General features: G+C 42.9%; 1 protein-coding gene across 1 annotated transcript in view; it reads right to left on the bottom strand.

Annotated features, from left to right (window-relative positions):
- ANO1 (anoctamin 1, calcium activated chloride channel) overlaps positions 1–25,296 on the bottom strand; it is a 44,229-nt gene that overhangs the window by 10,136 nt on the left and 8,797 nt on the right. The window contains exons 5-19 of the mRNA XM_010138041.1: positions 24,892–24,946; positions 22,052–22,103; positions 18,827–18,882; positions 17,231–17,272; positions 13,897–13,961; positions 13,203–13,337; positions 11,677–11,837; positions 7,787–7,869; positions 6,019–6,030; positions 5,130–5,201; positions 5,078–5,080; positions 3,365–3,439; positions 2,209–2,283; positions 729–930; positions 3–49 (exon numbers count right to left, since the gene is read on the bottom strand). Of these exons, the coding sequence (XP_010136343.1) occupies positions 3–49; positions 729–930; positions 2,209–2,283; positions 3,365–3,439; positions 5,078–5,080; positions 5,130–5,201; positions 6,019–6,030; positions 7,787–7,869; positions 11,677–11,837; positions 13,203–13,337; positions 13,897–13,961; positions 17,231–17,272; positions 18,827–18,882; positions 22,052–22,103; positions 24,892–24,946 (1,135 nt within the window). The remainder of the gene's footprint in view (positions 1–2; positions 50–728; positions 931–2,208; positions 2,284–3,364; positions 3,440–5,077; positions 5,081–5,129; positions 5,202–6,018; positions 6,031–7,786; positions 7,870–11,676; positions 11,838–13,202; positions 13,338–13,896; positions 13,962–17,230; positions 17,273–18,826; positions 18,883–22,051; positions 22,104–24,891; positions 24,947–25,296) is intronic.

Genomic DNA, 25,296 nt, shown 5'->3' with positions numbered 1-25,296 from the left:
GCCTTAAAAATCAGCCGCTCTTCAAAATTCTTGTCAGTTTTTGGCACCTCTGGAAGCAATGTGACATAGATAAGAAACATTATTATCCTACCTGGAACATTTCAAGATCTTATAAATGTGGACTTTGGAAAGTCCTCAGCCTTCTTTTAAATAAAGAGGTATATATTTATAGCAATATATATATATATAAGCAATATGGCCTCACTGAGGTCAGTGGTACATCTGCTGAGGATCCCCCCCGCTCAGATGTGTTACAGCAGTAATTCCAATTTCATTCCACATCTGGCTGACCTCCATAACAATCATTTGCAGATGGACAAGAACTCATCTGGAAAGATTTCTGGACCTTTTGTCACTGATGCTTTTTGGAAGTGATTAAAAAATTTATTTTCTACAGTGATTTTTTACACTCAACAATTCTGCATTTCTTGACATGTCTTATATCAGTTAAAAAATGGCAGAAAATTAAAATAATAATTGTGTGGTATAGGAGTGAAGCTCAAGCTTAGGTACAGGAATTTCTGCTATTTCCTTGTCACCCACAACTGGTTTAGTGGTCAGCACTACCACTGCTGAGAGAAAAACTTCAAAAGTGAGGCCAAATCCAGGTGCACTTTGCTATTTGTAAGCAGCTGGTTAGAATTTTAGCTAGTCACATGAAAGCTGCTCCTTTGGCTCCTCTCATTTAAAATCGCTCTAGCAAATACCCGTGGAGGATTGAAACCTACCGATCTGCGTTAGCCACCTTGCGATGCAGCCGTAGACTTCGTCCAGGATGATGATGACGACCAAATTGATAATGACGGCGGTGGCAGTGACGGTGACCCGAACGCTGGACCGGCCCGAGGGAGTTGAACTGATGGCCAGCGCTGCCGCAGTGGAGATCCTGTATATGATGACTCCAAACACTATAGCGAACGTCAGCCCAACCTGCAGTGAGAGCAGCGCAGCCTCTTATGAAGGATTTAGCTGTAAAAACTCTGCTTGGGACTTAGCAAGGACCTTAAACGTGGGATCTCCGGGCCACTGTCACCACTGCAATCCCGATTAAGACTCCCAATCACATCGATGAACTGTCCCAGTGATCGTCTTTGCTAGGAATTTTATCATCGCATGAAAAAAACTATGCAATGCCACAGTCACATGCAAGATGCTTTTTTTTTTAAAGGCACTTAAATGTAAATTACTTAATTGTATTACAAGCATTAGTGGGCTTCTTTCAGCCCTAACAGCACCAGCATATACACACGGTATTTGCTTTACGGTAACAGAAAGCCAGGGTTGAAGCAGAGAGGAGTATTTCAGCTTAAGTCTGCACACAAGCCTTCAACTACCCTACTCGGGCTGACTGTGCTGTCACAATCCCAATCTGAAATTAAATCTGAATGAATCAGTGCACTTCCCCGAGGTGTGAAGGGGCACAAAATCTTACTCCATTTTTCATTGCTTAAATAGAGGAATAATTTTAAAGCATGATTCTTCTTCACTGCATTTCCATTCTCTGAAAACACAAATATTAAAAAAACCCAAAACAGAATCACTATCCCCAAAAAACAAATGATCTGAGTTAATCTGGAGTCTTCTGCTTTTTGAAAGGGCTTAAGCTTTTTTATCCATCAGCCAACCTGTTCCACATCTCAAATTATTCTTACTTCCCTTAAAAATTTTAAATGCTGCTGCTTTATCAGCAAATGGGAAAAGGCTGGTCTCATTATTGTTTACCTTTTTCTTGAACTAAGTGCTCTGCCAGCAATTCTCCTATTATACGGTATAACCCCGAATTTGACTCATTTTTTAAAAACTGTTCCAATCAGGATTGCAACGGCCACATCCCTTCTTTCAAAAAGGGCTGGTATAAAAACGAGGCCGTTCTCTACTTCTGACTACTTTGAGAGGACTCTCTGTGCTTTTAACGTTTCATCCCATCAGCAGTGGCGGTAAATTTCCATTTCTGTGCCCTCATTCCCTCCTACTCTATTTAGGTATTATTTCTTCATTGGACAGAGACAGCAAAGTAGAAATCTGAGCCCTTGAAATTATTTTGGATTATAAAACACTACAACGCTTGAATTTTTTCACTGGGAAAAAGCCACTGTGAACCACATCAACGTGACAATGTCCGTCACAGTTTCACTGACATTCCCACCACTTCTGTTCTACACAATGACTCGGTAACATAAATTTTGGGTTTTGCTGGGAGATGCTTACCATGAAGATAATGCCAACACAATTAGTCAAATAGGCTGGAAAACGGTCCTTCCATGTCAGCTTTTCTTTATCTGTCTACAATTTGGGGAGAAAAAAGGGTACGTTTAATAAAGATGGAGCGTGTGATTTTGCACGTGACAAAAACGGAAAGGGGAAAAAAAGGCCAGCAAATACACAACCCGTTAGGAGATGCAAAGACACAGTGTTTACAGTGACAATTCCACACAGGCAAACTGTTTACGCGGTATCTAGGTTCAAACTGGTCAAGCGCCTGCCCTACAAATATAAATAAACCAGATTTTTCTGTATACTTTTTGAAGGAAACATGCAAATAGGCTGTCATAAACCATGAAGTAAGATCTCTCTTATTCTTAAATATTTTCTTTTGCTTCCCCTAGGAAAATTCTCCTTCCCCTCTCCCTCCCCCGTTCCTATTTGCAGCTTTGCAGTTGCACAACTGGTTGCACTGAAACAGAGATTAAGTGCGCTACTGAGGAACTCCAGGTGAACGCGCAGTCGACAGGGAGGATCTTGTTTTTGAGGCATAGTAAGACTTGACACCCCTTCAACAGGAGTGATTTTTAACTCCCTGGCTATTCACGTGGTGGGCAGTGGAGCACCCCACCAGGAGCTGGGACGCACAGGTATAGTAACTCTTCTCAGGGTACCCTAAAGGCACTGCCTGAATTTGGGCCTGAAAATTTCATTTAGCTAAGTATTGCTCATCTAGAGCCTTTCACAAAGTTTGATGCCGGGAATTGTTTCTAAACACCAGAAAATGAACAACAAAAGGAACATTATGGAAGATGATGCACAAATTTTAGCGAACGTAAAAATATTACTCAAATTCTATTTTTATTACATGCACGATGTCTCAGGGAAGCGCAAGCAACTCTTTCAACACACGGCCCGTGCTCCACTGCAAAACGTAACGCCAGTCCAGGGTGGTAAATCTAAGATTAGCCATGCAGTGCCATTCCCAGTGCACAGAAAGAGCGTCCCAAAGAGTGCTGAAGAAACAAGGGGAGGAGGGGGAAGAAACCCAGAACCGAACGTGAATATTAAACAAAGGTTCAACAAGCCCAACACAAACTGATTTGTGTCTTCTGTAATTACTCATAATTTGAGTTCCTTCATAAGTTTGAATAAAAAGAACCAATTTCACCCCAGCCATGACTGTCTTAACTCTTTGTCTCCATCTGATTGCTGTCTCTTCTGGAAAATACCGATGCTTCCGATGGCAGTCAAAGGAAACAGAAAAAGGGTGGGGCAATATAGCATTACAGAGCACCGCTAAATTCACCCCTACACTCTCCGCTGACTCGCGGTTGAGCCACAAGTGAATGTTTCATTAGTTTGCTTAAGGCTTTGTGTTTCAGCTTTAGCTTAATGCAACATAACAAGAACAAAAGAAAACTCCTGCCCTGAATCTTAGGGTAGATCAAGCAAAAGGTATTTCCTTTTTAGTTTAGGGCTGTGCCCTTCTTTTTCCTTTGTGATGTATTTAAGGATGTCCAAAAAGGTTTTCCTTTAAAAAACTATTTTTTTTTTAATGGGACTTCTCTGGAAAAAATATGAGCAATTTCTGGTTTCGCTTTAGATTTCTTCAGATCTTTTTGTCTTTAAGAAGATGTCCAAGTTGTCTTACAACTGTTGAATTTGAACTTCATCACTCCAGATTCCAGTAATTACTGAGTCTTTCAGAAGAAAACTCCTTTTCTCACGTTTCCCAAATTAGTAACATCCAAACTGAACACAGCCCAAAAAGTTATAAATAGTCTGGTTTAAAAAAAATCCTTTCTTAATTGCCCAGCTTTCATACGCCAATATTTGGAGGCCACCATTCATTGATTTTCCCATTACCCTGCATTTAAGATCCTAACAGGAACATACCAACTGCAGCTTTGCAGGGTCTCTTAAGAGGTGCTCACGTATAAGCACGTACAAAATCAGACACGTTGAGTTTAACACCAGTCCCGTCTACGTGTGCTGTCTCTTAGGGTGTATTTCATGTTAACGTGGTTATTGCGGTGGTGTTTTCCTGGGGTTTTAAAAAAATCCCAATTTAAGGCATGGCTCCACGCTACTGTGCCACCAACAACAGACAGAAGAGAGGAATTTCTGCCAACAGCTTTTACTTCTCTGCTTAAAAACAGTCATACAAACAGCTGAATTCTTGCAGTTAACGGGGGAAGAACCTCTGGTAGGGTGGACACCAGCATGTGGAGGAGAGAAGGAGCTTTTTTGAATCATTCTGCTGCTGCCAGACAGTGACAGGGAAAGAATTACACAGCCTTCAGCGACAGGGCAGGGCAGCTGCTCCGAGGGACCGCACCGTCCATTGGCAGGATGCGTGTGCCCCAGGGACAACAGGCAGCACCTTTTCCAGCGATGTAAAGAGCAAGTTAAGAGCAGAAGAGAGCGCTGCCTTATGGAGTTATGCTTTTAAAAGGCAGAAAGTTATTACCAAAGCTGGAATTCGGCAAGGAGATTGGTGTTAGTACTCTTCATCAATGCTCTAGCAATATTTTTATTCACTAATAAAGTCTATCAAGACAGAGCACCTCTCCTGAGAGGCTTTAGGTACTTATACTAGGACAGAATATGATGTTTTATTACAGTTTCCCCAAACTCGATTCGTTAGCCTAATAACAGCGCCCCTTCCACTGGGTGTAATTAGCTTCCCTGCGCCACACTCCTGTATCTCATTTTTAAAGACATTTCTAGACTTAATCAGGTCTTGGGCACCAGCATACACCGAGTGTCCCATGTCTGCTAGGACCGAGGACATCTGGATTTTAAACACAATGTGCAGTGAGTCTATTTTTTACCAATTCTTTAGTCCTGGGTCAGCGCTTGCTATAATGACCTTCTTTTTTAATGTCTTTCATAAATGAAACAAATTAATATTTTTACCATACCTCTTTATGTTTGTGTTCTTTTCTCAGTGATTTTTCTAAAACTTTAGCTTCATATTCTGCTCTTGGATGATCCTGTGAAATAAATCATATTTAATAAAAAGCAAAATTATTTATTTTCTGTATCAGCTACATAAGAACTGTTTGCAGGTTGATTTCCTGATCACTTCCAAGTTTTCTAACTGAACTCTAATTCACTTGGTATGTCATTCATGTCAACCAAGAGTCGACTGTAATTAACAACAAGTTAAATGTGGTATCATTCACAGCTCTACAGAATGATCTGGAGTGTTGGACGACCACGTACAAGGCTACGTAGATGAAATTTAATACGTAAAAGTATACAGCACAGCCTGCAGACAGCACGGGTCGTACCCAGTGACATTAGGCTTGGATTTTAATTCCTATCTTTTTGATAAAAATCAGATTTTCCGTGTCATTAATTGCCATTGCAGTGATCATAATTTCAGCGAAACAGCTGTCAGTATGCGAAATACTTGGCTTTGGGATCCCCCAAAATTGTCATGTGGGCTCTTCTAGTCCTGTCTTGGACAGCATCCACAGATTCCCCGTGTGCATCGAAGGAAGCACTCAGCAGTAAGAGATAGCCAGAAGATTCAGAAAGATTCATGGATTCAGGATTCATGATAATTATGCATTCACAAAAGATTCAGAATTCACAGTTATGCATCGGATGGGAAACAGAACGGAGCTGAAAAAAGTCTGAACGAGTGGAGAGGGGGAGGGTGCAAAGGCAAAGCAATCAGTGGGAGATCTAAAGAAAAACTGATGCTTGAAAAAGAAGAGGTGGAGATCAAAAGATGGCATTCATCAGTAGACATGTAATAAAAAAGGTAGGAGCAATTAAAAAAAAAAAAAGTGTTTTCCAAACCTTGACTGCCTCCTTCAGGAAACCAGAAAAAAACCCACGAAAACCAAGAAAAAAAAACAAAAACAAACAACAAAAAATTTGATTACTGAACTGTTGCAGATCATATTGGATTATATTTTTAAAATTACATGAAACAAACATAGGTACAGAGGATGGATAGACACTACCAGAGGAAATCAGTCTACGCATGATCTCCAACAGGTACTGACATTACTGTGTCGTATGAACTCGGTGTCCCTAAAGCCACCAGGAGATCAGACATGTTGCCTTTTAGCATATCACTGGAAACCCTGATTCTTCAACATGACGCTGGCTTAAGTTTCACCCAGATCAGAAGTAGGAGGGGCTTAAATTCTTTGCTAAACTCTCGGTTATTTAGCACTGACTGCACAAACCAAAGAATAAAATAGACGTTATTGACAGCTGCTGGTTTTGCTGTGTAAGATCTCTGAAGTCCGACATGAAGGGGATGGATGTCAGAAAGATACAGTTAATCCTCTCCACTTTCACGTGTGCTCACAACCAGTTACCAAAAATAAAACAGCAGTACAGTATCCAGGGAATAAATCCCTCTATTCTCCCGCAGTGAGACAGGTCTGAGCTAGCGAGGGCTGCTGGCGTAGTGTGCCGACGTAGGTGATGGAGGGGATAAACGTACTGAGAGAGATCCAAGCAGAGAGGTTTTGGGGGTGTGGGGGACAATAACTGCGCCCAGCTCACCAGGCTGCATAGCGTTAAACCCCAGCTTTGGTTTCACGTGAGCAGTGTTTGTTGTGTATCTATTTAGAACATCTAGTGACAGGACAAGGGCAGTCATGCTTCTTTTAATAATAACAACAGTAACAAAAATAAAGCAGCCGGCCAGCAAAGCGGCGAATGCTGTGGAACCCGGATGCTGCGGCGGGGTTCTTGCAGCACGGCTTGTCACCTATGATGGGAAAAGGGAAGGGATGCACGCTTCTCCACCACCCCTGCACCGCTGCACAGCCCAGGGCAAGGCTGCGGGGCTGGGGCTGCGGGATGGCCTAGGAGGGTGTCTTCCTTTTTTCTTAAGTGACAAAATTAAAAACAAAAAGGTGGGATACAGCTTCTCAGCTGGCCGAGGATTTTCTCCTTTCCTTCTCAAACTTCATTGGTTTTTAAGACCTTTTTTCAGATAGATTTGGCCCTTTTCCCCTTCATGCTATTTAGCACATTTGGTATAAACCTACCTGGGGATATTATTTCTTTTTAGCAAATGAAAAATAAACCCAAACACCTCCATGCTGCGTCCCTCCCAACGCCCCAAGCCCAAATGTCTGGCAGTATTTTCTTAGGTATTTTCCAACTCAGGGCTTGATCCTGCGTCGTTAAAGTTAATAGGACATTTTCAGCGCTTTTTCCACAGTGCTGTAACTTTATCATCTTCATTTCACTACAGCAGTGTGAGATCAACGAGGACCTTAGTCGTGAGCACCCTGACACCAGGCCAGCAGTAAGGTCTGAGCTGTACATTCCACACCTCTGCTGCTAGGTGTGACCCAAAAACACACTTAAAAAAATACTAGATTTTGTGGCTACACAATGAAGTTTCTCTGGCAACAAGGCGTACTAGTCATACCCTTGCTATAAAACCTCAAATAGTTCATGTACAGCGACTTTCCTTCCTTCTGAATGAAGGAACCGCCCCAAAAGCCGCTCCCCACGAGGCAACATCTATGGGCTCAGGGCAAGGAGCTATCGGTAACGCCAGGGTGGAAGTCAAAGAGTCAGAACTGAAGGGACAAACCTCCTCCTCTTCAAACCCAGTCAGGTCCCACCTGTAGTTGAGACGCATCTGTTTTCTCTTCCAGTGTTCCATAAAGGTGGCAGCTGAAACAACAGTTTAACAATTATTTTGACCTTTTACCACACAAATCTCAGCAGCCTGGGGGATTTGTCTTAGGAGGCTTTGTCTGCTGCGTGTCTGCAGCCTCTCGCCTCCAAAAGGTCTCAGCAGGTGCTGAGACACTGGATCATCTACCAGGCCAGGTTCACTTCATTTCTGTTACTCTTCTATTCAACAGTAATGTCTACCTGGGAAATACTGATGTGACAGGAGCCAGTCTTTGTATCTAAGCTGAAGAAAGGGCATGTGTTACAGCCACATCTTTCTACATCATGTGTCTGACTTAGAAGGAAGCCTACAAATTTTTAAGGGCTCTAAAAAAGTCAGACACCCCAACTTCTTTAAATATTTGTATGCCTGACTAATGCTATTGTTGGTCTTCATCGGCTTGTAATTCCACCCCTAAGTCTGCACAAACGTGTTTTATCTACAGAAAATACGAATTATTTACTTAGCCTTGTACTGATGGGATAGTTATTCCTTCAAAGATATCAAGATGAAGCATTTTGATATTGCTATAATTACATCCATCTCGTGGTTGTAATAGTATGGTTAGCTCTAATCCTCATCTCTGTCCCAAACAGTCATGCTGGTGTGAATGCTGCAGGTGGGCAGGCTCTTAAAGAGGAAGCCTTTAAGGATTTAATGATAAAAACACTGCCATTTTCTTTTTGATGGAGAAGTCTTACAGAAAAAAAAAAAAAAAGCCTCATTAAAGCAGTTCTTGAGTCGCAACAAATGATCTCGGTCTATATCAGTCTATCTGTTCTGAGAGCAAGCAAGTTCTCAGAGGACATATTTAGATGCTGGGAATACACCAGCGCTGTATGATAAATAAGTGATTATGAAAGAGGCAAGTCTACCAAGAAATAGTGTTCCCAGGGGAGCTCCCTGCAGTGAGTATTAACAGATGTGCTCAGAAACACTCACACACAGAAAAACTGGAGGCAGGGAGAGGGTAAGAAAGATGACTAGAGAGGAAAGGACACCCTCATGACTGGACCCAGGCAAGGGTCATGACGTTCACTTGCCTTCCAAGCAAAACTCTCATGTGCAAAACTTACAACTGAAGCCTTTTACAAGCCATAGGCTTCTTGTAAATCGGGGTGGCCACAGCTGTATCTTAAGAGGGTCTGTGTCACAGTCCTGCCATCGCCTCCTCTCTCCCTGCCACCAGCAGCACTTGTGCTGGGGTCTGCAGCTTCCATGTACAACGAGAAAAGTAGAAAATAAGAGACACTGTTCCTCAGCGCTACTAGAAATCCCTCCATGGCATGCACTTACAGCAATGCAAAATGAAAAGACTGCGTCTGAAACTCAGCCAGCTCATTCCAGCAGCCCTCGGTGACCGTGCCAGGTAGTGATGCACTGCTGCTTCGTCAAGTGTACCTGCATTTCATATTTCATCTGGGCCCATAAGCCTAAGTGGAGCTTAAAAATTCCCAGAGGTTACTGTCCAGCTGATCTTATCCGGATCCTCTGACATTTTTACTGCCACTCAATTTCAAACAGCGCTGGGCCAGGGTCCACGTTTAACGCTGAACTTCTGACCAGGGCCCAGTTTGGTGCTATGGCTGTTTTAACACTCCTGTGAGCAGAGTTCTCCGGGGTGTTACAATAACACCACCACATGAAGAAAGCCTGGCCAAACGTTTGCTCACAATAACATCTTGGGCTGATACCTTGGGCTAATTTTCTTGCTGTGCTAAGGATGCCCTGGGTCACCTGAGCCAGTTCCTTGGGTTTGCCTCAACTTTTCAACTGTACACGAGCCTAATAAAACTTCTTACATACAGAAGTGCTCACGAATGGCACTAGTGACTATACATATGCCTATGTTTAGAGACAAGCAATTTTTGTGGATACTATTCCCTTAGAAAATAAAGTGCTCATTTAATTGTTTTTAAAAACAATTTTGACAAATCCTTTACAAATAAAATTTGCAATAACACATATTCAAAACAATGCGGAAAAAGTTCTGATTTTCCCAATTCAAAAAGACCTTTTTGAAAAACACATTTATTTTTATATGGTATTGTACCACAATAAAATTTTATGTTGAACCTGAAGAACTTGAGGAATGTCACTCCAGAACTGTCTTAGATATTAAGCCTGGTTTTGTAGAGAGCACAGAAACTGGCTTCACCCAGTCTGCCGTACTTTGCCCAAGAATGTAGAAGATGGGCGGAGGGACCCATAGTTGTTTGCTAAGGAAAAGGAGGCAAACAGCGTCACTTTTTGGACAACAGAGTATGATGTGCCGAGACCCACGTGGGGGTGACAATAGTGGTAACTAAGGGACACCGAAACTGATACTTGACTCTCCATGTGAGAGAATCAGGCTATTTAAAGTCTCTGACACCATATCCTGCTTTAGGGTATATCACATTTCTCCCTATATGCAACACAGCAAGATGATCTGTATCTCAGTGATCCCTCCTCTCTGCTGCAAAGCTGGACAAGTTTGACTTCTGCACACTTCCAGCCTTCCCTCCAAACCTGCAGCACGCCCAGCTCCTCACTGTTCCCCAGATCCCTCTGCAGAACAGTCCTTGTCCTTTTCCTTACGGTACTTGACAATGACCTCTGAGCACTGCGTCTAGAACACCATCGTCTCAGATGGAGACCTTGGTCAAACAGGCACTGCGCTAAACTGAGTTACCTTCCACTGTACTGAAATCAGTTCAAACGAATGTTAAGGTAAAAACGGTTCCCTACATACTAGAATAAAAAAACCCCTTGGGCTATGACTTTAGGATTAAATATAATCCAAAACAAGTTACTTGCTAACTTGCATCAAGGTGTACGGGGTGGGCAAGCATCATCTTGTGCTGTTTTCACTAACGCTGGGAGTATGGCCATCAGACTTCAAAGCTGGGGGGAATAACGCACGTTTCTCTCCTCTCTGTAGCCTCTCTGTCTAGGGCTCCTGTCTACAAACATGGGGTTTGGAGTCCATCAGTTCCATTTATCTCAGTTATCCCATTTTATCCCATTTATCTCCCATTTATCAGTTACCTCCCATTTATCAGTTCCCTCCTGGCCCGCAGTGAGGGCGACAGGAGTGCCTCTGCCTGGTGCTGGGGTGCTGAGCAAGGAGGTTCCCATCCCTCCTCCAGCAGGGAGGAGTAAAACCCTCTGTAACCATTCCTGAAGACACTCTCACAAAGCTTTCCTGAGAGGGTTAATATTTTTAACCAAGTGCCACAGACATGCCAAGAAAGACATGCTCAAAGTACAGAGCCAGTCAGCATCAGAAAAGATACCTGTAATGCCACAGCTCCCACTTCGTGCTCTACATGCACGATGTCTGTTTGGTGATAAACTTAATTGCATCTCAGAGCACACTCAAGAATCAATCTTGGTTTGTCCAGAGACGCTAAAGGCCATTACACTTCCCTGCGGACCCCTCCCCTCAACCCCAGAGTACATTAATACATTTCTTCTGTAATGTTCTAAAGTGAAAGCTGGCTCTGCAAATAGATTTTTTTTTTTTTTGGCAAGCTGTGCAATCCTGTTAATGAAATTTTGACATACCACGCAGCAGTTTTATGACAGATGCTTAACAATTTCATTTGATATTCATCTTGAACAACTTTTGAATTTGAGCCTTCAGTCCAGAATATAAATTTGGGGATGACAGTTTAATGGGAAAGGAAAAAAAAAAAAAAGAGAGAAGTTCTTTATATAATTAACTGCCTGAGTATAAAGACGCTGCTTTATCTCCTCTGTTTCTTCCTGTTGTGTTTTAAATAATTAAAAACTTAGCATGGAGGCATATATCTTCTTACCCCAGAGAGCCATGAAGACTGAGAAGAAGACGGTTGCAGGGTTATCAAACAGATGACTTGCGCGGGCAGTCGCACAAGCAGAGCTCATCTTCCAGTAGCTGCATGTTCTGTCACATAAGGGACACATGGTGATGTTGTTTCTCTCATCACACATTTCCATACTGCAATGAGGCAACAAGATACGGAAAAAACATGGTGAATACGGCTCCATCTTCCATGCTCCGACGATGCTTCCTCCTTTGTACAGCATCTGTTTCGGGTCTGTAGGACCATCAGATACTGCCCTCTCAGGGCTTCCCGGCCCCTGCCCCAGTGAAAGCTCTGGCTGTCACCTAACACCATTGCAGGGGCTGAAATCCTCATGCAAGGCTGCTGCCTCCCTCCATCCCCAGTTGTACTTCTGTTCCAGGGAACAGGAGATAGCACTACATGAGGCATAAGGCTCTATCATTCTTACTCTAAGATCTTATAGTTAAAAAAAAAAAAATTAAAAATCACCCTTGTTTTGAAATACTAACTACAGCAATAGATAAAGTATAAGGGACATGCTGAGTATCAAGAGGCTGGAGTTCAACCAATTTATTTCCGTGCACTCCATCTGTGAAATAGCAGCAGTGACCCTCCCTTTGACTTTCCTCAACTGTTGGAAGCAGTACAAAGCAATCTTAATGAGCAAAAACCCTATCTATTTTCGATATCCATTATCTGCTTTGTTACTCAGGGCTCATGGTTGCTGTATGAACTATGTAATTTTCTTCTACAGCTGACGATGCATGCAGGGCAAATAATACAAAATCATAGGGCTTTAAAAATACTATAATACAGAACTGACAAAAAAATTAAAAGCAGTAAAACACCAAGATTTTGTTAATCTGACCACAATTGCTTATTTTAGGAACGTATAGTCTCGATCCATCTTTATGTCACACGATGCTCTCCTCAGCACTGGATGATGGCAAGCACTAAACCCCATCATTAGCAGTATTTTGTGGGTTTGTTTTAACATAATGATCTGAGTTAGGGAAAAAACCCAACACCTGAGCAACTGGCCAAGAATTATTTTTAGTACATCAATGCAAACTCCTCAAGTCATCTTAACAATAAATGCTAATGATGTAAGAACACGCTGCTGTTCTGCTGCCCGTTCTCAGCCCTGGGAGCGCTCCATCGCTTACTGGAAGCAGAAATCGGTGGCACTGCAAGCTCCCTGATCTGTGAGGAGGTGGCTTCGTTTCAAGCACAACTTCCAAAAGATGAAGCGTGCAGGGCACGAGAAGGAAGAGTGGTGGGAGCACACCATACTCCAGTAAGCACCAGTTGGCAGAGAGACCCAGGGGAGCCAGAGCCAGCAAACACGGACTGGGGTGTCGGGCTGCAGGTGGCACAGGGCAAGCCCTAGGAACTGGGAGCCACAGTTTCAGCTGTGCCCTGGCTATTAGTGACAAAACACTTCTCAAGAAAGGTAACTTTGAGCTCCTAGTGGCCTCCAATAAAAGACTCTATGAGTATTTATTTATATATTTTACCTTGGTATATTCTCATCCACAGTGGCGCAGCCATAGAGGAAAACGATAATCCCCACAATTGAAGCTGGAATAAGCATTTGTGTATAAACTCCCAGCCAGGCAAAATATAGTCCAATCTTCTCTCCAAAGTATTTTCTGAAATACATTTAAAAAAGAAATGAGGGAGAGAAATATTTCCTATTTCTTAAAATATAACAGGGCTAAAATTATGAAACGCAGCTGGATTAAGCAGGGAGAAAGTAAGATCTGATGACCTGTGGGAATTTTTTTCTTCTCAAGGACTCTCTTTCTCATGATGCTTGGAGATAATCCAGAGATATGGGCACCATGAAAGCAAATCAGTCCAACTAGCGTTTTTCCCCACCCCACGTGTTTTATTGTGTAAATTGGTATCTTTGAATCTTCTGTGAGTGAATCCTCTTAAAATGAACCTCATTTTCTTCAGAGAGTCTCAGCTCTCACCACAAAATTCATTAAAAAATATGTTCCCTGCAAGCTTTCACGCTAGGTGGAATACATCAGCATGTTTCTAAACCCACAGAAAAGTCTGTTTCCTCCAGTGAACTTCTCATTCGCCAGAGTCCCTCGGGGTGGCACCGAGGGCAGCATCCCCGCAGGGACACCTGCACCACCATCACTGTGCACAGCTTCAGTGCTGCCCCAGGAAACACGACGTTCAGGGCTACTCTCTCACCTCACCAGGTCAATGGGCTGGTATTTGTAAAAGACTCCGTAGCTCGCCCACTCCTCACACAGGAGCTGTAAAACAGAAAGGCAAGGTGAAAGCTAAAGCACCGCGTACACGAGCGTTGTCTCCTTTGGTCCCAGCCAACCGCAGAGCTCACGCGATGGATCCGGTCTCACCACTTTATGGTTTCAACCCATAATCTGCCAATACACGCAGTCTGCATTAAGTATTAAAAAGAAATGGGATGATTTGGCATGCCGTAATGCAGTGAGGTAGTACATTAAAAGGCTCTTCAGCCACAGGACTGATGGATAGCTACAGCGGGGACAGGGAGACTCGTCCTGATTTTATGATCCATAGGAGGCATCTAGCAGAACGGATGTGAAAGATGAACGTGCTTTGAACTACAAGACAGAAAAAAACCTCTAGAATAAACTGGTTTGTTTTGGCTGTACAAACTATAATATTCAGCATCCACCAAGAGGTGCTGTGCAGAGGTGCCTCAAAGGCGGCATTTAAGAGTTTTTAAGCTTTAAACTAAAAGAACACGATTTCTACTCATCCTTTTGGTTAGGATACGGGCCAAGGAAAACAATGATCCCCATTAGTGACTTAGAAAATTGAATCCCTCACAAAAATAGTTTCCTCTGAGACCTTCATCTTATCCTTTACTTTGTAAAATATATAGAGTACTTCGCAGATCTGAGTTTTTTTCTTATTTCAGTTCACCTGACAGAGCGAACAAGAAACGAGTGTGTGTACAACACATACTGAGAAAGGCAAACTGTGCTTGCTGGCCACCCAGCCATCACCCCTGCTGTGGAACAAGGGGAAGAGAAGCTTTAGATCTGCTTCTGAAGTCATTTCTCCCTTTGCCACTTCTCTCCTTGCTTCAACCCAGTGACATGAACCTGGTAGCAGGATGTTTCTGAACCCACTCCTGATATTTCAAGGAGGTGCTTTGATAGTCACTTCTATTTTCATTAATTCATTGGGCAACACCACCGACTTTTTCATTTTTCCTCAAGTGTAAGAGAGCAGGATTATTGCTGAAGTATTTCTTTTCATTGAACATTGGGTAAAAAAGAAAAAAAAAAAGGCAGAAGATGTCAGCGCTTGGTTACCCAAACCTCTGTCGGTGGGTGAGGGCTGCACAACCAGCTCAGCTGTGGAAGAAACTGCAATGGGGAATCGAGACCTAAACCATTTCAGGGAGGGCAACATCATTCATCTTGTTCAGGGAAGAACAGACTAAACAGGATGTTATTGCTGAAATCTGCAGGCTGTTTTATCGTGAGAAACTTGACGGATGTCAGCCTCCTCCATCTCTCCAGCAAAACAGCAATGCAAGGAAGGGCAGACCGGCCGTCCCGCCGCCGCCCCTGCCCAGGCCACCCTCCACATTTCATCACCGAGAAGTTAGTCAGCGGCTTTGCAGTTCGCCTCCCAAATCATGAACACAAACGTTCCACGCTGAACTGCTGCACTTCTCGTGCAAATGGTTTGAGGCTTTAAAAATCTCCACAACTTCTTGACTGTTACAGAAATCTGACGTCAAAAACATAAGTGGACTGGGGATTTTCCAAATCATTACTCTTTATTAGTTTCCTTGCAATAAAGGCAGAATCTAAAGTCAGGCCTTTATTAAACAGCAACGTTGCTGCGAATTTTATTTTTATTCTGCTTTAGGTTTGTTTCAGCTATGATTTCCAGAGGTTTAAGGCCAGCTGCTACGTCTGGGAAAAAATTAATCATTTGGGACACCTCAACGTCGATGTGCACTAGCTAAGACCCTTTCTTTATTATGCTTTTACTTCATTTTTACAAGCCAAGATTAGATTAGATTCCTTTTCTGTGATCTAAACTGGTCAGGCATATCAGGAAAATACTGAACTAAGGAGATTTTGCATTGGGGCCACGTTTCAATTTTGTACAACACTTCAAACTAAATTTGTGCCTAAAGTACAAATGAATTATCTAATTTATCCTGACATTTATCAGCCTAATATTCAAAGCACAGCTTCAAAGACATGATTAGAGGAGATCAGCATACTAGCCCTAAATATTTATTTCATTTCTGTGCCTTGAATCTTTAATTTTGTTGTTACAAAAGGCACAAGCCTGGCCTAGCACTGGGTTAGATTACAGAAAGCTTCAAGACACCAGAAGAGACATGCCAAAACACACCAGAAGAGTATTTGAGGGAACTGGAAGTCGAAAGCCAAGCTAAACAGTTTCAAACACACAGTGAGCTTGTGAAATGAGTGGATTTGTGAGGTTTGAGAAGTTAATAATAAAGACGATAGTCCAGACCCTTCAAGAAACATGGACTGTCATCCTATTTTTGCTGGAGCAATGCGTTGCTCAATAGTGAAATGACAGGTATGTGGTATTTTAAACACAAATCAATAGAGGAGGGGAAATAATGGCCGGCGTCTTTTGAAGAGCCATTTGCACCTTTCATTTTCATTCATCAAGCAGACCTTTCATTTTCATACCTATTTTTATCTGGCCAACCTGAAGGGCTTTTAATCTGCCTTTCCTATGACCTGCATGCTCACAGCAGTTCTTTGGCGATGTGACCATGAAATAAACTGGAAAGGCAAAGTTTCAAGCCTGAAAGCCCAGCATATATGGCACCCAAATTTAGTAGCTCCTCCCAAGAGAACTGGTCGTAACCTACTTCAGTTTTCGTCTACAGGCAATAAAAACACAATTTAAACCGCAGAGTTATGCGATGTAAGTGATGCAACACATCATCATCCACCCTTGGGGCAGTCTCTAGCTGAGCAGTGCCCGTTAAAGCTTTGCTGAGAGTGTCTCACTTCTGAAGAATATTCAACCTTTACCTTTCCCAATAACTTTTACGCTTAAGTTTTCAACCACCTACCTCCTCCCCGCTCAGTTCTGATCTTCACGCTCCCAGTCAGCAGCACATTAATGCAGCAGAGGTTGCAGGGCTGAGAGCGGAGCTCGTCGTTGAGCGAAGCAGGATTTATGACAGATAGGGACACCAGAATATGACTGAGCATATCCTCATCAGAGGTGGCCTGGACTTACATCATCTGAACTTTAGGAGCTGGAGGTAAATGCTGTCAATACGCTTACCAATATGGCCAGAGATGTATTATTGAGCTTGGTAATTTAGACATGTCCATATTGCATTCCACATTCAGGCAAATTTAAACACTACTGAGTCCTTCTGTACTTCTGTTGCTTGGCATTTAGTGCCTTTTTGCAGTATTTTCTGTGAAATCTTGGCAAACACCCAGATCCCAACAGGTGACTCTTCAGGCTGGCACCCCTGTGAATATGTTAAACTCCCTTTACATCAACTTACTTTTCTGTCATTGGGTTCAACGTTTTCACCTTCATAGTCACCCTTTAAAAAAAAAAGAAAATCTGCATCATTCAGTGAGTCTTGCCCAGAGCTGCTATGCATCTTGCATACCCACGTATCCCACTCACTTAATGCATCAAAACCAGAAAAAGCAATCTGTAAAATAATGCTGTATTTTAGGAGTCCATTTGTCAGAGCACACTTTGTCTTCTGTCGTCGGGCACATTAAGAAAGAGTAATAATATCTGTCACTGGGCAAAAAGGAATGAATAAGTGATAAAGGTGGCCTAAAAATGTCAAGGGAAAGGATGCGGTATTGCCATGGTATTTGGGGTTCAGCTCAGTCCACTTGAAAGAGGAGCGACCAGCTGAGAGAGCTGATCCCTATCCAGACTCTCCAAACACTCAGGGCTGATTAGATCTGAGGTTTTAATTTGGAGCTATTTTTAAATATGATAAAGGAGTAAACTAAGACAATAAATAACTTATATGTAAGACTATCAGTATCTGTCTAAAGACATGAGACAAGTAAATGCAGAGAAGTTTATTTAACATTTCTAGATTTCTAAGCGACATTGCTGTATTTTAAAAGTGCCTGACATTTATGATAAACATCAGGCAGATAAAGAGGCTGTTCTGGTCTCAGTTACACCGAGATAAAACATTTGCTGTCCCATGTAAAACCAGCACGAGTGAGGGGAGCAGAAAACTAGGAAGACACATTTCATCTTCACATCCCACGCCAGAAAACCGGCACCAGGCTCGACAGCCCGTGAATGCTCACGCTGTCAGTACAGCGTGAGCAGCACGACCAGCAGCCTCGTCCCCTTGACATCTGTCAAGCCTTTCTGTCAGGGTCTGGCTAAGAGTGTGCGTTTGTCAGTTCTGGTCCTGCCTTGAACTTCTAAATAAAAATGTCATTGGTATCCAACTGCTGAGCACCTCTGGCAGGATGGGGATCCCCAGCTCGGGTGTAAGTGCCACCAAAATTCCCTACCCCTCTCCACTCCTCTCAATGAACGCTGTAGTTGAACACACTCTTGACATCTTACTGAACTGCTCAAAAGCAGATTTCATCAGTAAGAAGGTCTGCAGTCACATCCAGTCCCCAGAAACCTGTCACTTCAAATTCTTGCTTATGGTTTTAGCTCCAATGGCAACCAATCGCATGGACACGCAGCCACTGACGTCTCTGTACTTGGCAAGGGGGATGCCAGGAAGATGCGGACAAGAGAATTAGCCACTCAGTGCCCCAGGAATAAATGTTTCCCAGCACTGATGCCAGAGACTTCAGGGGCAGCAGGTCAGAAAACAACAGAAGCATTTTATTTGTTTAGCCACTGAAACAGCTTTTCTAATGCTCTGTTCAAACGTCACTTATGATCACACCAAAGGCAGGAGAGTGGTGGGGAATTCACTAAAAGCGAGCAGAGTGATGGAAACAACCTGCAGAAGTTGCTGCAGTTGCGATACAACTGAGCAGGAAGTCAGGAGCCAAAACACTCGTGTTTGGGATGATGCCATTAATAGGTAACACATTACGGATTTCTTGGTGTCAGATAGTAGACATGTACAATATATTCCGAGATCACTTACATCATGCAAAGGATACGCAGCGCTGTAAACTCCATTGGCAAGCAGACTGGTGATCCCTTGAAAAATAAAGACATAATAATTATTTACAATTTTGAGGTTAGACAGTCTCACTTTATCATCCTTCCTGGAGATTTCCCTCAAAATAACAGTCATCTGGTCAGATAATGATTCTTCTGCCATCTCATTCCTTTCCACGTAGTTTCATTTTTAATCATATAGGTTATTAAACATGACTCATTTTATAAAATGGAAAACTGCAGAGAGCAAGAGGAAGTCATATATATTTGAGAATCAAGAATTAGAAGCCAATGACTTGAAATCAGTCATTAAAATAAATGACATTTTCTGAAAAGTCAGATTGATTTAAGGGCAAGTCCATAGGTTTGAAAGTGTGCAGCAGAAGGCTCGATCACGAGAAGAATATGGCTGGAATTGATGGCATACGGGAACACGCATACACACATCATCCACACAAAGTTTTGAATTCAGATTTCAGATTGATCAAGAGAAAATGCAGGAAAAGCCTTTGCGAAGACCTTGGCGTCATACTTACCATATTTACCACATTTTCGGCTTTTATTTAAAAGGGTAGTTTCCTTCTTTCTTCCCTCTCCTTTTCCTGTTTACACATCCGTTTATTAGTGACATGCATGAGGCTGAAAGCAATTCATGCTTCATCTACATCACGTATGTGGGGGGGGACTTGGAGGAGTCCTGCCTTCCCAGGGCGGTATCGCTCCTTAACCCGGGGCCAGAGTACGGGAGGAGTTAACGCACAAGTCTGGAGGAGCACAACAGCGAGGGGCCCTTCGAGACGGCCCCTCACTGCACCATTCCCAAAGGTCACCTGGCTGGACCTGGACCTTGAGGGTTGTAGCACATTCCTTCTCTGATGTTCCTCCTGCAGCTGCTGGCACTAATATAGCTGCTTCCAGTTATGGAGTATTACCCACCTCTGAAGGTGTCGTGTTTTGCGTGAAGATACATTTGGGGATTCAACAAACCAGTCTTGGATGCTGAATCAGAGCTAAGTCAAGTACTTGCCTTTGCGCAAGGCTAATCTGCTTAATGCCAATAAAAACCCCAAAAATCTGGCCACTGGCATTGTGGAGAATTTAAAAGGACTTAGAAAAAGAAAAGAAAAATGATGTGCTACAGCATGGTCCATGGTGTCCATCAGCTCATTGCTAAGAAAAGAGCGTGGGACTGCATTTGAAGGAACTGAGACTACGAACCAGGAAACAGCTCGCTGTAGGTTCACCGAGACATTTTTAACTGCTCTTGAAATGAGAATTAAAATTTCAAGCTCATTAACATTTTTGAGATACTAATCACCTACTGGAGGGACTGCTCCAGGAGTGCTCAGTATCCTGCAATATTGTTAATTTTCAGAGTCCCAAGTTAGGATTATCCAGTTCTGTCTGTAAATGTCTCCATGTTTCTGGCAGAAACAACTAGTGAGCAGATAAATTACTGTAGGGCTGCGTGACTAATTGAAGAGCTACATATCAGTATTTAACAATGAAGAGATTCACATGTTTGCTAATTGAAAAATAACAAAGATTGCACCGGGCAAGTGCCTTTCTCCTGCTGCGCAGAAACGTTGCAGCGTTATCTGTGTTTGCTCAAATCTGTTTGCAACCTTTGCTGGGTTCTAACCCAACATCCCAGCGCCGGAACACAAAGGACCTGACTGAGTTATGCTCAGTACACCCATGGACAGGCTGCCTAATGGCATTTTTATTAGGTATACTGTGTGACCTTGCCAGTCTCACGCAGAATGATCCAGGAATCCTAACACTTGCCTTTCCTTTGGCCTCCGCCCTATTCAACTAATCTCTAATGTTTCCTATTTCTGGACCAAAAAAAGAAAAAGAAAAGAAAGAAAAAAAATAAATCAAGTGAGTAACCAACTCCAAGGCAAGAATTCAAACTGAGCTGTGTGACCTGCCCCTTTCAAGAGTGCAAATACATAATTTCCAATGAAAACGATCCAGCACCAGACTCGAAAAGGGTCCCGAAAGTCACAGATTCATTTGGATTTCCCATGCTACAAGGAACAGTCCTTCTGTTGATACTGGCTGAACACCAAAATTTAGTGTATATAAGCACTCAGCAATTGTACATTGTATGTTGTTTCTTCAACAGAGAAGTCAAAGCATGGAAATTGTTTCTGGCATAATTATTCTTCTATTATTTGACATATTTCTAAACAGCTGATGGGTCAATATTGAACAGAACTACCTGTAATTCAAGTTCCCATTGTTTTATTTAACTGCTCATAGGCAAATATATGCTATACAGATTCCAGCAGTTATCAAACACTTTCTCCCATGTTCACGCGCTTTTTTCACACCAATTTCTTTCTGCTGGTTGTCTGTTAAGAAGCTTGGATAGAAGGGAATTCAGCCCCCACCTCATACAATTTGCTTTACCATTAACTGTTTGTTAGCTCTGGTTCCACTGCCAAGTATATACCTACATATCTCGATATATATAAAATATATAACAGCTGGACAGGAAAAGCTGCCAACAAATCTTTAAGGTGACCTCATTTGCAGTTCATGTTTACCCGTATCATGAATTTAGTTCTTAGAGCACAAGCCCTAAGGCTGAAATCCTAAAACTGCTGGCCACGGCAGCACAAACTTTGCATCCACTGACTTCCAACAACTGTTCTGAGGGCTAGGAGCTGGGCCAGCTCTCGGTGCATGCCTTAGTCCCTACCCATTCCTCCAGGTTAACCTCAGTTCCACTTAGGACAGCGTTTGGAGCAGACATCAGTTAAGACCATTTCATTCAAGTCACTGAAAAGCCATCCCACGATAAAAATGTGAGGTTGCTATTTAAAAGGAATGAGCCAAGCCATAGATTTTCACGGCAGTTACTGAATTTAATACCCTCATCCACTTTATTGACCATAAAACTGAACCAACACAGAGCACGTATTACCCACTGGTTTATATCACATCCAGCCCGGCTGCAAAGGCCCTAACCAACATCTGCAGGGGCTATATGTTCACTTGCCATTTAGAGTCAAATCTCTAAATTCACATCTGACAAAATTCCAAACATCTACATCAGTTAAATTTACAAATAAAACAATGATATCCACATACATCAGAGAGCAGGGGGAACACCTGAACTCCACAGCCTGTTACAACTTGCAATTATCTTCAATACCTGAAAATTATATTGGTCTTAAAGCCAAATAAAGTTCCTTACCCATGCTGTATTTTGCTTTGGTACACGTTGTTCTTTTCAGTATTTCATAAACCTACGGAAGTAAAATAAAAGAAAGCAAAGGGTTACTCCAGGTACTGCCAGTGAGAGAAACAAGCAGTTCTGTGTACAGCTCAAATATTGGCAAAACCAGGATGTCAATGAAGTCATAATTCTTTAATAAAAGTCACGGTATTCAGGAGATGGGGGCTTGAAGGTTTCCACGCGAGTTATCTGTGGAGGGATAAGTCTTAACTAAACAGCCAGCTACCGAGACAATTGATTGGGGGAAGCAGGGTTACATCGAACCCCTCACACAACAGAAACGCTGTTTTCGCTCACATCAGACATTGATCAAAGAGCAGAAGCCCTTTTCCACCCGGGCTAGGCGGTGGGTGGGCCAGCATTTCCCTCACCACCGATGGCGCAAGCTGGCTTCAACCCAAGGACTTCAGCAGAGCTCCAGGCTCATAACGCGTCCACAGCTTGCAGCCATTTGTCAGCAACTGGACTAACACAGCCTGACCTTAAAGTTTCTGAGCTTGCACGACCTCCGTGGCAAAACAGACGTATTTGCTTTAGGATTTATTGCATTTATTGTCAAATGACCTTTGCACATCTCAGCATGCTGCCCGACCGGTCAAGCTTTCGCCCCGTGCAGCGACGCCTGTAGGCAAGGCAAGCGCCCGGCCGGCGCGAGGCTGGCAGAGGAGCGGGCAGCAGGGGACAACCACCCACAAAAGCACCTGCAGCCCGTGGCCTGGCCTGCCTGGGGAGTCAGCGACAGTTCCCTGGGGACGCCCGCTAATCCCTGTGCTAACTCGGCTGCCGCTTGCCTAACTCGGCGAGGAAACCAAGTGCGGGCACACGGGGCAATCCCCGCAGCTCATCTGCCTGTTGTTGTCTTCTGGCTCCAGTGAGTTAAAGGGCTGTCACAGAGATTTCTAGTTATGTAATTTTTTTTTTTTTTTTTTTTTTAAGTGAAAGGTCTTTGGCTTAGCTTCTAGTCACCACAGCCTCCCAGGGAGTGACTAGATTCCTGTTCATTTTGCAGTAGGCAGAAGGGTCAATATTTGCACTGTGGTTTAAAAATACATATGAGAAAGTCCGGAGAGAACTTTAAGAAATAAGAATACAAAGAGAAATGCACGCAGGATAAAACGGTGCTGGGAAACATTCAGTATGTCTTTTACTACCGGTATTTCAAACAAAGCAACATACTACCAGCATTATTGTTATATTCCCAGTGTTCCTTGAGCAGTTTAAACCCTCTCCATCACTCCTCTTCCTCCCAGCCTCTGCTATCAGCTCCCTTTGTTTCAGCCCATTGTTCAGTTAGTCCTACTCACCCTCTCATTCTATGGTGCTATTTTGCCTTGTTACCTTTCTCAGACAGCCTCTTGTCATGAATTTTAACTCTTCATTTGCTCCCTTAAGTGTCTCAAAAGTTTACTATACATCTACACATATAAAAGAAAGTCTGCAAGCAAAAGCTATGCTTTTTCTCAATCTCAAATGAAACGTTTTATCTCTAATAAACCAATTCAATGTTTGTCTCTTCCATTTCCGTGCCACTGTATCTGCCTTCCCCTGTCAAACTCTCCTGGCCCTGATAACCTGCGCTCACATCAAATCAGCGCACTTCAGGCTACAGGGGAACTACACCGGGGAGTCTGCACACTGGAATTTCGAAGCAGGAAAGGGAAGTTAGATATCTTACACCCCTTATCACCGCAGCTGTAACAGCGATATAAGCTCTTTTTGAAACCACTTAGCATCCCAAAAGGCCAATGTTGAATATAAGATAAAAGCAGGCTCGCAGTCACGTTCCAATGCCCCAGTTAGCAGCAGTGGAACGGGGCAAAGAGTCCACGTTATATCTGAAAAGTGCTGCAGCAAGTGCTGCTTGGCATGGTCCCTTCCAACTGCCCTGCATGTTACATGAGCTGTCCTTTAATCCCCCCCTCAGCGGCTGTGACGGGGGCTGCTACTCCTCCTCCTCCTCTCTATTTTATGGTCTGTAAGTCACAAGGAAGCATTCAAATGTAGTTTGTGATATCATATGCCTGTATTAGGCTTCATTTCTGTAAGGGAACTGCAGAAGTTTAATTATGAGAGGAAAAGTCCCGTGCCAGCCTGAAGGAGTAGAGAGACCCTCCAACACGAAGGCAGTGATGTCTCAGACCAGTCCCAGCGCTGTGTGCCTGTATGTTACACGCGTTACCATCACCGGGGTGAATGGATGCATAAACAATCAGAGCAAGATGCAATTTTCTGTCCTTGTTGCATTACTTTCACGTAACATTTAATGTTAAATACAAATAATATATAATGGCAAATAAAAATCATAAACCTCAGCACTTTTAACACCAGTCAAGGGAATTGCCCCCAAAATCTCTAAATAATGTTCCCTGTAAATACCTGCCCATTTCATTGCAATTTGTCTTGGGCGATTTCCCAGCTTTTTACAGAAAGAGCAATGTATGGTTCAGCAAGGTGAGGGAGTCATGGGGGTGCAGGCAGCCGGTGGCAGAACCAGCAGCACAATCTACATCTATTCTGGTGATATGTCTACAAAGAAACCAGTTAACTACGAACTAGATAGAAGGTCCAAGCTGTTTTCCAAAAGACAGCAACCCGTTAGCATCAAAGACTATTTGCTACGTAAACTGAAGCTGGAAATGCTTTGCTTATAATTTCAGTAACTGCTGTCACAGGCGATCCCCGGCATTTGGTTAAGAAAGAAAAACCCGCAACAGGCGTTGTACTAAAGCTGGCAAAGGGGCTACTAACGCCACGACTAAGGCTACGTCTACCATGAATTATTTACATACGGTACTTACTATAGTGCTTCTCGTTTTGCTGTCAAAGAAGGAGTCTCTGTCAGACAAATCAAATCTGTTAAAAGATTAGAAGGAAACCCATTAGGTTAAAAACCAGCCAGTAATTTCCTGCTCTTGTTGACCCCTTCGATATTTTCATTCCTCTTGGGGATCTCTCATAGCTAACATTAAAGAACAGCTTGTAGAACCTCATTAAAAAGAAAGTCCATCCCAACTCTCATATTTTAAAGAGGCTGCTTATATATTCCCCTGGTTATCTATATTTATAGGTTTTTCTCTCAATGGCTGATGCTCAGTTAAGTTGAATTCCTGACCACTGCTGGCCCCGAATTTCTCCTAATAATCTCTACATCTTTCCTGTGCCTTAAACCCTGTGAGGCCACTCTTACCTCCCTCATTCAGCAA

The sequence above is a fragment of the Buceros rhinoceros genome, unplaced genomic scaffold, assembly GCF_000710305.1.
Source record: "Buceros rhinoceros silvestris isolate BGI_N320 unplaced genomic scaffold, ASM71030v1 scaffold14396, whole genome shotgun sequence".
NCBI lineage: Eukaryota > Metazoa > Chordata > Aves > Bucerotiformes > Bucerotidae > Buceros > Buceros rhinoceros.
The sequence above is the reverse complement of the archived record's forward strand: the minus strand, read 5'-3'. Positions and strand labels throughout refer to the sequence as shown.